This window comes from Brassica rapa, chromosome A08 (assembly GCF_000309985.2).
Source record: "Brassica rapa cultivar Chiifu-401-42 chromosome A08, CAAS_Brap_v3.01, whole genome shotgun sequence".
Lineage (NCBI taxonomy): Eukaryota > Viridiplantae > Streptophyta > Magnoliopsida > Brassicales > Brassicaceae > Brassica > Brassica rapa.
Window position 1 is genome coordinate 4,954,955 of NC_024802.2, and position 12,589 is coordinate 4,967,543.

Consider the following 12,589-nt stretch of genomic DNA (forward strand, 5'->3'; position numbering starts at 1 on the left):
ATTATATAGTCTTTTAAAATTTTAATAATATTACATGTCATTGTAAAATTAATTATATTGCAAATAATTTGAAGTTAATTTCTTACTAAATTTTGCAACAATAAATTTCACAGCATTAATATTTTATAGATAAAAAGGATCACATAAACATATAAAAACAACTGATGATAAAAACCATAAAAACACTTGATATAAATTTTATGAAGAAACACATTTGTTATAATAATAGATATATATAAATAAACAATCCCGCGCTTTAAAAGCGCGGGTCAAAATCTAGTACAGATTATTAGCAAATCTCCATTATTTAAAATCATTAATTACTATATATATCATAGTTACATTATGTAATTTTGTAGGTTTTATTTAAGGAAATAATATATAATAAATTTCAATTTGATAAATTAATGGTCTATAATGGACATACTATATAATATAACATTTTCTAGCAATTTAATTTTGGACTAACAAAATTCTCAATTGATTTTCAAGCCGCCACGTAAACAAATTAATATTTCAATTACGTGACAACTCGGCATGATATTTTCTTTAATTAGTACAAACTATATGTTCTAAACTTTTTAAATGTTTCTTTGTTAATATATAGAGGATGTTAAACCATATTTTCTAAGAATTCTGAATTTTATTCTGGTGATGACACGTGGCTACAATTAAAGGTTGTAATGTTTTTCAATTAATATATAAGGGATATTTAAACTTTTGAGATCCAAGAAAACTAAAAGGGAAACAACTGCTTCATCTTGTCCATAATGATCTGATTTAACCTCTGAGCTTCTACCACTTGAGCCTTGTTTGACGCCATTTGAGCTTGGATTTCTGCCATTTGACCAAGGATTATAGCATTTTAGGTCTTCGTAGCTGCAATCCGCGCATCTTTGTTCCTCAGATGCTTCACATTCACAATCTTGGGATCAGTATATGGAGCTTGTGAAAAAGAAGCAATGTTGGATGGACAAGCTAACCCAACCAAACGAAATCCCCTATATATTAATTGAGAAACATTTGAAAAGTTGTAATCTCAATTTTGTATTAATTAAAAGAAGCCCCAATGCATAGGTGGCACTCAATTAGGTAGTCAATTACATTCAATTGAAAAATAAGTAGGTACATATTCGATTTTTATATGTTGTTAGATACATAAGTTGGTCAAACTATATGATATAATGATATGATATGATATTTTCTTTCCTAAATAAAACCTACGGAATTACCATAAATGACTAATATATATATATGACAATTAATGATTTTAATAATAAAGATTTGATAACAATTTATATCTCCTCCATCATTTTTTGTTTAATTTTATATTATTAAAATAAATTAAACAATCAAATTAGCTATAAAAATAAAATTTAGATTTTTTCGTATATGTTATATTTTGAATTTTTAAAAAAGACAATAAATGACTAAAACTATTAAAATTATTATGTTAAAAATTAATGATCAATGGTTTAACATTTTTATTATAAGAAGATACACATGATTTTAAAACCATATGAGTAAGAAATATCATTTAATAATAAAATATATATATATATATATATATATATATAGATTAAACACTATATACCATAAGATTACATAAATATTTTAATATCAAAACTTTCAATGAATTTTCAAGAACATTTATAAATTATAAACTTATTAAAGATTTCAGAATGAAAATTTTGTTATCGATGATTTAAATATTTTGTTATAAAACGATATGAATGATCATAGAACCGTATGATTATAAATTCTTATTTAATAAATAACTATACAAAATATACTATTCTTAGAAAAATAGGTTGGTCCATCTTAATTTATATTACACTTTTTATTAAACTAACTATCGAATTGATAAATAACATACCAAAAAATGTTTTGCAATTTTCTTAAATAAAAGCTACGAAATTACCTAATATGAATAATAAATATTTGATAACAATTTTTGTATCTTAGTTCTTTTTTTTAATTTTATATTATTAAAAGATATTTAAAAATCACATTAAATATATAATAAAAACATTTATATTTTTTCTTATATGTTATATTTTGAATTTTTCAAAACGTCTATAAATTATTAGAAATTTGAAGATTCCCACTCTGAAAATTTTGTGATCAATAGATTATTTTCTTGTCATAATAAGTTACAAATGATCATAAAATTGTATTAATATGAACTTTTATTTAATATTATAAGAAAATACACATGCTTTTAAAACCATATGAGTAAAAAATATCATTTAATAATAAAACATATATATATATAGATTATACTATATACCATAAGATTACATAAATATTTTAATATTAAAACTTTCAATGAATTTTCAAAAACATTTATAAATTATAAACTTATTAAAGATTTCACATTGAAAATTTTGTTATCGATGATTTAAATATTCAGTTATAAAATGATATGAAGATCATAGAACTGTATGACTATAAATTCTCATTTAATAAATGACTATATAAAATATACTATTCTTAAAAAATAGGTTGATCCATCTTAACTTACATTATATTTTTTATTAAACTAATTATCGAATTGATAAATAATCTACCAAATATTTTTTTGCACTTTCCTTAATTAGAAGCTACGAAATTACCTAATATGATTAACGTATATATGAAAATTAACTATTATGAATAATAAATAATTGATAACAATTTTGTATCTTAGTTCTTTTTTTTTTAATTTTATATTATTGAAAGATATTAAAAAATCACATTAAATATATAATAAAAACATTTATATTTTTTCTTATATGTTATATTTTGATTTTTTTAAAACGTCTATATATTATTAGAAATTTGAATATTTCCAATCTGAAAATTTTGTGATCAATAGATTATTTTTTTTGTTATAATAAGTTACAAATGATCATAAAATATAATGCATATGAATTTTTATATAATAAATATTCAAACTAAATAATATATATATATATATATATACTAATGATTTAAAGCAACAAGATTGGCTGATCAATTTATCGTCCAGTTGAAATCTTTCAAAAGTATGTGAAAGACTAAAGTCAAAGTAAATATGGATTTAGAATAGTAGTTATATTTTACTAACCGAAATACCGAAAAAATCGAATCGAACCGAAACCAACCCGATATCCGGATTGAACACCCCTAATCCAAATGAAGCCAAATTATTGTTTTATTCTCCAAAATATAATAAAAATAATAACTTAATCCCGCGCAAGGCGCGGGTCTTATCCTAGTTTGTTTCTTTAAACCGCTTGAAAAAAAAGGAAAGAAAGTTAATTAAAACGCTAATGAAATTAATAAATTAAAATTTAAAACTTACCCAAGTACGAGGTTGTTAATTTTCTCTCGGATCAAGCAATTAGAAGCTGAGGAACCATCTTCAGACAAAGGCCGGGAAGCAAGAAATTCTTCTACCTGGGTTTCGACCAAGTGGATGACCTCCAAGATAGATATTTCTCCTCTCATACGCAAATTTTGTATATTTTGATTGGAAATGCTTCTTCGCTTCTTCATCTGAATGATGTGAAATCTCACCATATGTTGAGTTTTCTGAATGTCATCTCATTTCTCCGGCTGTGCGTTTTGACTTATACAGCCTCTTCATCTTTTTCCACAACAACAAATACCACATTTGTTTGTATGGCCCCAGAACTCTTTCGCTCGTATCTTGTAATGAGGTTTCCAAACAAATTTACATTTTTTTGGTTCTCATCCGCTTTCCAGTAAATCATGGAATTATCGATGCATATAATCACCTAATACAATAAACCAAGACAGTTACAAGTTTATCAACTTCGTAGTATAACCAGGTCCAAGGTTATCCTCAGGTAGAATACATTTCGCAAAATCAGAAATTACATCCACACATTCTTTACAATCTACTTGCAGATGACAAAGGTGAAATGACCATCTCTACATCATTTGTATAATGGTTAATTTGCTGCGTCTAACATATTTCTGATGGGGGGGAGGGGGTGGTGTATTTCTAGATAGAAGCTGCCGACATTTCTGATGAATTTGTGACGAATTAGCGACAAACACAACAATTTCATTGGAAATTTGTCAAAAGAAAAAATTGATTTTTCAAACGGCTATAAATCAGTCATATTATTCATCGGGAACATTTGACGGATTCTCAATTATATGAACATTTACTCAACAATCACAACGGCTACTTAATATATATATATATATATTTTTTTTTTTCTTGGGAACCATCAAAATTCATTATCATTGGAAAATTTCGTTGGTACTTTGTTGATTATTCCAATGAATGATGGTTCATTGGAAATTCCTTGGTTATTACAAACAAAAACTCGAAGAAAGACAAATTTTCACTTATTTTAGGTTCTCATCGTAAATTCCTAAGTAATTTCTGATATGACTGCCGGAAATTCTGTCAGAAAATGTCATGTTTCTTGTAGTTTTGATTTATTTAGTTCTAAGCAAACTTTAGCCAAAGCCAACCAAAATTAGTTTGGTTTTGTTTGGTTTATGTTCAGTCTGGTTTGTTTTGACTTTGAGTCTGGCTTGGTTTATAGTTGGATTAGTTCAATTGAATTGGTTTGTAATTTTGTTCTAGTTTATTTTAAAAATATATAATTTATAACAAGTTCTGTCATGAATTTTCAATTAGGAATTCATTGGAAGTTAACCCCAAAAAAGTAAAAACTGCTTCAATTTTTAAAATTAAATAAAATATTCATTTTTGATAAATACCAAAAATATATAAAAAATTAATAAAATATAAAAATAAAACAATTATAATTTATATCTCTAATCTAAAAAATTAAACCAGCAAATCCTAAATTAACTAGTTTTCAACTAAACATTTATAAAACAATGTAGCGCATATTTAAAAAAAAAACTATTTTTTTTTAAAAATGATATAAAAATATTAAAAAAACTTTTAAAAGATGAAATTATTTTTGAATGAATATTTTTTTTTTGAAAATTTAAAAAATAAAATAAAAAACTTGTAAATTATTTATTATAAAAAGATTTCTGAAATATGAAAGATGAAAAACATTTTTACAAATTGAGAACGCTTATAAATTTGTAAAAATAATAATGCACGTTTGGAAAATATGTCTAAAATAACATAAATACTTTAAAATTCAAAAAAAAAAATGAAACGTTTTAAATTTCACAAACACAGAAAAAATAATATTTAAACTAACAAATTCGATAATGAATATTGTAATTTTAAAACTGACATCCGATGACAAAAATAAAAATAAAATAAAGGTGACATCCAATTCATAAATTAACATTCAATTCTAAAGGTAACATCTCTTTTTGTAACACATACTAAATCTCTAAAACTAACATTCAATTCTAAAGGTAACATCTAAATCTCTAAAACTAAAACTTCAAATCTCTAAAACCAACAACCTACCATTAAACAAATCTAACCATCTATATTTTTAATCACACATTAAAATAAATGTTCGTTCAATACTTTATATAATGTTTTTTAATAGACTATAAACTTTAGAAGAAAATCTGAAAGTGGAAAAGGCATTCGTGTTCCTACAATTGACATCGGCCTTTGTAATAATAAGTTGCGTCATACATCCATTGTCGAGGAGTGTTATTCTATTTGCAAACCGACCGGTTTAAGTTGACTTCTTTCCGTAGTTAAACCAAACCCTGCTTTTAATTGTACACACTGTCAGCGACTCTCCTTCTTCGCCAACTACCCCACCGCTCTCTCTCTCTGCTTCTGCCAGATTACAATAGTGAGGGATAGAGAAGCATACAGATCACACCGGCAAAATCTACATCAACATGTTGCACTCTGTTACTTTAGTACTTTTATCCATTCTTTTCCTCCAAACCCACTTCCCAATCTCCGATGCTATCACTGAGATCGACGCGATGCTGGCCCGGAACAGCCTCATCGGAGAAGATGAAGAGCTAATGCCCTCGGAGATCAGCCGGAGAGTTCTTATGGCTCAGAAACGGTACATCGGGTACGAAACCCTAAGGAGGGACATGGTTCCTTGTCAGAAACCAGGCGCCTCGTACTACGATTGCCGATCCGGACAAGCTAATTCTTACAACAGAGGCTGTGAGACCATTACAAGGTGTGCCAGAGACACAAGTGACATCACCACTTGATTAAATTTGGAAGCTTTTTGGTGTTTGTGTTTTAAGAGGCAAAGTAAATGATTTCTATTAAGCTTTGTACTGTTGTTGTTATGTATGTGTTTGAGTCTTTGACATAAGAATTCTAGTATGTGTAATCCTGCAACTGTTTGGTTATCAATGCTCAATTATTCAGATCTATATAATATATGAAGTTTTCATGACATTAGGTGTTTGTTTGTTGGGTGCTTATGAACAAAATTAGAAGCTTTTCACTGGAATTTAGAGAGTTCTTGATTGTTCTTGTATACTGTTACTGAAATAAATTTCAGTGAAAAGGATTAGGAAGATCGCCAATTGTTTTGATTCGTTACAGAGATTGGTGTACTTATAGGAAACCTTGGGTTTCAGGTCCTGAAAATGCTGAAAAGGATGTTGTCTTGGTTCTATGATGATTCCAGAAATAGGAATACATGAGCCGTGTTCGTTTGTTAACCGCAAGACGCTCCCGCTGCGGCAAGAAAAAGCACGGTGATGATGATCAAAATAATAGAATCTGAAGCTAAAGTAACCGCCAACGATTTCCATAGACACAAAAAACGGGATGCCGGTGCCGCTTAAATTTTCAGCGTCCCTTCTACTGCCCCTGCGTCATCGGTGTTGCGTGTTGTTAATCGCCGCTGCGGTCATGGGTGTTGTGTGTTGACGTGATTCTTTTTTAATTTTTGGTCGCTGCCGCTGCGTCTTGCGGCTTAGAAACGAACACGACTATGTTATATACATTTGATTATGTTCGATTTTGGTTAAGCTTATGGATATTTAGACGAACCATGGACTAAACCATTGTATGTTTGTTCATTATCTTGGAAAGTGATTTCATAATTTTGTTGCTTGTATAATGATTCGAGATCATTCTAATATATTACCCAACCCAGTATCGATGCTTCATTATCTTCTTGAAATCATATTTGCTAATCCTCAAACTCATACTGGTTCCTTTGCACATGCGCTTGCAGTGTATATTATCAGCTAGAATTTCATACGTTTCCATGGCCTTCAATAAATTTGCAACATTTCGGTTTATGGTATATAGAAAAGTTTAAGATAATTGATTTGGCTAACTATGTCACCAAAGTTAAATTATTTTTTTTGTCACACATCCGTTTAGAACTCCAGAGTTAAATGTGCTTAGACTGAAATAGTGAAAGGATGAGTGACCTATCAGGAAGTGATTCGCAATACAGTGCAAGTGAGTCTAAAGCACGAAGAAAAGTCAGATGGTGAATGCAGGGTTAGTAAACAATGATTTTGAGCCTTAGAAAATTTACGCACTAACCGTTGGAACGAAATGGGGTTTACGGGCCGAATGAGCGGGCGTGGGTGGTCCATGAGCTGTGGACGATCGGAACATTACACAACATCTTAGATATTTTTCAATATCTGGTATGATAATACTAGGCTTGAGCGTTCACATATTTGGTCCAGGTTCGGAAAGATTTCCTTCAGATCGTGATCTTTCAGATGGGTTCAATCGTCTGGTCCTTCGGATTTTAAGATTTAGACTTATACAAATATTTGTAAATCTTTGTTTTCAAATCGGTTTCGGATCAGATCAATTCAGTTTCAAATATTTTATACTTATAACTACTTGAACAACTCAGGAACCCGACAAAATTTATCTAGAACCCTGTTATATAGTTTTTTTTTTTTTGCAAAATAATCAAAGATAAACTATTAGTGATTAAAACTGAACATTTTTAAATTTCAAATTTAATATTTAAATTATTATATAAAATGAGAATATCACCCCAAAAAACATAATTACTACTTTTTTTGCAATAAACGGCTATTCTATTATTCAACTTTAAAGTGGTTTGGATAATCAGACTATAATAGAACAACCAATGCAATAAAATTTCCTTAAAAAAAATCTTACACTCTTAGCTAATGAATCTGAAATTTTATTTTGTATCCTTGGAATATGTGTACCACTAAAACTAAATCATAAATAAAAGTAAAGAAAACAGAACACGTGAAATCATAGTTGTAGACATTAATGTTTTCTATCAGGTTTGGATCGATTTTATCGGATCGGTCTTTTTAGATCAATTTTTATCGGGTTCAAGTCAGTTTTTTTCATTATGATTATTTTTAGGAGAAGAGTGTTGAACCCATATATTTACCCGTAAAATTTTGGTGCAGTTTAAGGTATTATTTAGATCAGATTCGGTTGTTCAATTTTTGGTCCGGCTAAAATGCCATGGTCTAGATAATACCCCGTCAACGGAGACTGCCCCCTAGACATACTCTCATGATCTTGCTTTGTGAACATATGCTCCCCTAAGGCCATAAACATATTTGGGAATGTTTGAGCCAACATTGACCGTGTAACTAGAATTTGTAAAAAATCTTATGATACATAAAGACCTAAATGTGATATTTACACCATGGGAGGAATCTATTATAAATTTATCTTCTTTTTTTTTGGTGAATACAAGGGAGGAAAACCTCTCAAGTTTAATTTATTTCAAAAAAACGTACTACTCGACCACATGCCTCAACTTAGGCGGGCCTGAACCATCCTCAATCAACAAGAGACTAACTTCTACTGGAACAACATCAAAAATATGAAATCATAACGCTGGAGAAAAACCATAAGTAGCCAAGCCATCTGCAAGACCATTAGCTTCTCTGTAGACGTGTTTAAAACGGACTATCCAGTCCCTAGAAATAAAGCCATAGCACAATCGTACTAGGAAAGACAAAGGATGTGTCTCCGCAATCCCTGTCTGAAAGAAACCAACCACCACAGCAGAGTCCACTTCTACCTCCACACACCTCACTCTTTTTTGCCAAGCAATCAACAGACCATAGTAGACACCCCAAAGCTCGGCCAAAGGTGCAGAGCAACGCCCGATATTCAGACCAAAACCACAGAGCCAACTACCATTCTCATCTCTCAGCACACCGCCAGCCGTAGCAAGCCCCGGATTCCCACGCGAAGCCCCATCCGTATTCACCATAAACCATCCTGTTAGCGGCTTCTCCCACTTAATCCACCTTTCTACTCTCGTTATCCTCACCTCTTCTTTCTTCGCGCTGCACATGTTGATTTCCTTGGCCTGTTCTTTAACGAACTGCACTCGGTCCCTACACAGTCGTTTCACCCCAAAGACGTTCCCACACCGCCACTTCCAAGCCCACCAAACTGCTACTGCAAAAAGAACTACCCAAAGGCCCGTCTCAGTTTTAACCTCCGAGCTCGAAAGGTTATCATAAGTCCATTCAAACAGAGACTGCCGAAAGAACCTTTGCCTCTTAATCCTCGGTATAATACGGTCCCATATACCTTGCATAGCTGGACAATCCCTAAGAACATGTATTATCGACTCCACACCCCCTCTACACACTTGGCAGACATTAGAGACTCCAATATGCCTTCGAAATCTCTCCTCATTTGTCATGATAGCTTGCTGAGAGACCAGCCACAAAAAGACGCGTATCCTCTCCAGTACTTTCAGCCTCCATATACAGTTATAAAACTGTTCCATATCGTGTGTAAAGACATTTTCTCTTGTTAACAGTGCATAAGCTGATGCAACTGAGAAACTACCATCCTGAGTTTCTCCCCAGACCAACCTATCCTTAGCTCATGTTACTGTGTCGAGAACCACTGACCTAAGTTCCAGCCTCTTATCCTCATCAACATACTGCCCAATAACATCAAAATTCCATTCCCTATCCGCCTGCCACAACTCATTAGCCTTGATGTTCACGAGCACGTCTGGAAGATGTCCATGCACAGAATCTACCAAAGCTTCATTACCCAACTCGTTATAAATTTATCTTAATTAAGCTGTATATGTATAAATAATGACAAATTGCAATACTGTAGATATATTAATGTTTTAAATCAAACAATTGAATTAAAAAGAATATCAACAAATATTTTAACATATACCATATGATAATTATCAGTAAAGGGCATATGGTTTGGAAAAGTTATTGTGCTGATTGGGTGAAAAACAATCATACTAGTCTGGATCACTTATGTGAGGCCAGGATACCTCTGTATAATTCAAAAAAAGAAAAACAATCATACTAGTCTCTTAGGAATAAAATTGACTAAATGTGGTATAAATGAGTCCTGCGACTTAGTTTAAAACATTACCTACCATAAATTGCAATGCCCAAATTTGAAATGAGAGCTCGACATTCAATGAAGCAAAGAACATAATAAAGGTGAAACCGTGAAAGAGAAAGAAAGCTCTAAAATTTGGGTACGGAAAATAGTTTCCTCTCTTCCATTTTTAGTTTAAGAGTACAACGGTGATCACAACAGAAAAGCAAATCAAGAGGGAACTCATAACCAAAAGCTAATTTAAGTTTCAAGAAAAAGAAGAACAACAAGCACAACCTTCAAAGCCAATCACCCCTTATTCAGAAGGATATTTGGTCAACTTCATCAGCGGACCAATATCTTCCACTCTTCCAGACAAACCACAACGAGAACCAAACAGCTCTCAGTACCTGTAGTGAGCAGGCTTGTAAGGTCCTTCAATGGGAATGCTGACGTAGTCAGATTGGTCCTTTGTCAGCTTAGTGAGCTTAGCTCCAAGCTTGCCCAAGTGAAGTGCCGCAACCTTCTCATCCAAATGCTTGGGTAGAACGTACACCTTCTTCTCGTACTTACCGCTCGACTTCTCGTTCCAAAGCTCAAGCTGGGCAATCACCTGGTTGGTGAAAGAGCAAGACATGACGAAACTTGGGTGACCAGTGGCACAACCCAAGTTCATGAGACGACCCTCGGCCAAAACAATGATTCCGGACTTGGTGTCTGGGAACACCCACCTGTCGGTCTGGGGCTTGATGGTGATACGCTTCACTCCAGGGAAGGTCTCAAGTCCTTGCATGTCAATCTCGTTGTCAAAGTGACCAATGTTGCAGACGATAGCGTTGTTCTTCATCTTCCTCATGTGGTCAACCATGATGATGTCTTTGTTACCGGTGGTGGTGACAAAGATGTCAGCTTCAGAGACGACATCCTCAAGGGTCAGAACTTGAAGCCCTTCCATCATAGCTTGTAGGGCACAGATGGGATCGATCTCGGTCACAATGACTCTAGCACCAGCGGTTTTCATGGCAGCTGCACAACCCTTTCCGACATCACCATAACCACAGATAACCGCAACCTTTCCGGCGATCATGACATCAGTGGCCCTCATGAGACCATCAGGTAGAGAGTGACGGCAACCGTACAAGTTGTCGAACTGACATTAGAAAACACAAGAGATTAATACGTCATCGTTTCATCCAATCACAGTCAACTATATGATAACACCAAAATGACCAATTTAATCAGTTGAAAACCGAACAAATCGAAAAAATAAAACGAATATAAAAGAGATTCCGGTTCAATGCAGATTACAATAAAATAACAAAACCGAACCAATAGTTCCCGGTTCAATGCAGTGACAAAACCGAAAATGAATGTAAGGAGGAGGAAACGAAAACCTTGCTCTTGGTGACGGAGTCGTTGACGTTAATGGCTGGGAACAAGAGGGCCCCACTTTCCTGCATCTGGTAAAGCCTCTTGACACCGGTGGTGGTCTCCTCAGAGACACCGACGAGTCTCTCCTTCATCTTGTGGTACTTCTTGGGATCAACCTGGAGACCTTCCTTGATGATGGAGAGCACGATCTGGAACTCGGGGTTGTCAGTGGAAGTGGGATCAGGAACCTGGCCCGTCTTCTCAAAGATCTCCTCGGCCTTCACTCCCTCGTGGATCAAAAGCGTGGCGTCGCCACCGTCATCGACGATCAGATCTGGACCACCGCCTGGGCCCCAGTCGAGAGCACGCTCCGTGCACCACCAGTACTCCTGCAGCGTCTCGCCTTTCCAGGCGAAAACGGCGGCGGAGTCACGGGCGATTGCGGCGGCGGCGTGGTCTTGGGTCGAGAAGATGTTGCAGGAGCACCATCTGACTTCCGCGCCGAGGGCGGTTAGGGTTTCGATGAGGACGGCGGTCTGGATCGTCATGTGGAGAGATCCGGTGATTCTAGCGCCTTTGAAGGGCTGAGCTGGGCCGAACTCGGTACGACAAGCCATGAGTCCGGGCATCTCAACCTCGGCGAGCTCGAGCTCGAGACGACCGAAGTCGGCCTGAGACATGTCCTTGACCTTGTACTCACGGCCACTCGACGTCTTCTCAACGATCAACGCCATTTTTTCGGAACTAGAGATTTGGGGGCAGAGAGAGAGAAGTGTGTGAGGAAAGAAAGGGAGTGAGAGAGTATAAATAGATGAGGTTAAAATGAATTGGACGGCTTAGATTGTTTTAAGGGTTTGGTGGATCTCTGTGATCCAGTGTTTTGCGGAACACGCTGCACTAGTACTTTGACTCATGTTTTTAGGTCGTTGTGGGTTGATCTAACGATGACCTGTGCAGGATTGCCACGTAGCTGCATCCAAACTCGTCTAAGCGATCGTGGAT

At 34.1% G+C, this 12,589-nt stretch overlaps 3 protein-coding genes across 6 annotated transcripts in view; 2 read left to right on the forward strand and 1 right to left on the reverse strand.

Moving 5' to 3' along the window:
* The window catches only part of LOC103833097, a 1,138,500-nt gene that overhangs the window by 820,864 nt on the left and 305,047 nt on the right, over nucleotides 1-12,589 (forward strand). The gene's annotated exons all lie outside the window — the stretch shown is intronic.
* LOC103833145 (protein RALF-like 31) lies at nucleotides 5,608-6,322 on the forward strand. Its single transcript, XM_009109246.3, has one exon. The coding sequence runs from the start codon at nucleotides 5,797-5,799 to the stop codon at nucleotides 6,127-6,129; it is 333 nt and encodes a 110-aa protein (XP_009107494.1). The 5' UTR covers nucleotides 5,608-5,796; the 3' UTR covers nucleotides 6,130-6,322.
* Nucleotides 10,351-12,373, reverse strand: LOC103833147 (adenosylhomocysteinase 1). The gene is made up of 2 exons (XM_009109248.3): nucleotides 11,611-12,373; nucleotides 10,351-11,366 (listed from the first exon to the last, which is right to left on the reverse strand). Exons 1-2 carry the CDS (start codon nucleotides 12,319-12,321, stop codon nucleotides 10,620-10,622), a joined length of 1,458 nt encoding a protein of 485 aa, XP_009107496.2. The 5' UTR covers nucleotides 12,322-12,373; the 3' UTR covers nucleotides 10,351-10,619.

Coding starts and splice junctions, on each gene's coding strand:
- LOC103833145 (XM_009109246.3), top strand. CDS start 5,797: ATGTTGCACTCTGTTACTTTAGTACTTTTATCCATTCTTTTCCTCCAA.
- LOC103833147 (XM_009109248.3), bottom strand. CDS start 12,321: ATGGCGTTGATCGTTGAGAAGACGTCGAGTGGCCGTGAGTACAAGGTC. Junction 11,367..11,610: donor ACTCCGTCACCAAGAGCAAG/GTTTTCGTTTCC, acceptor TTCTAATGTCAG/TTCGACAACTTGTACGGTTG.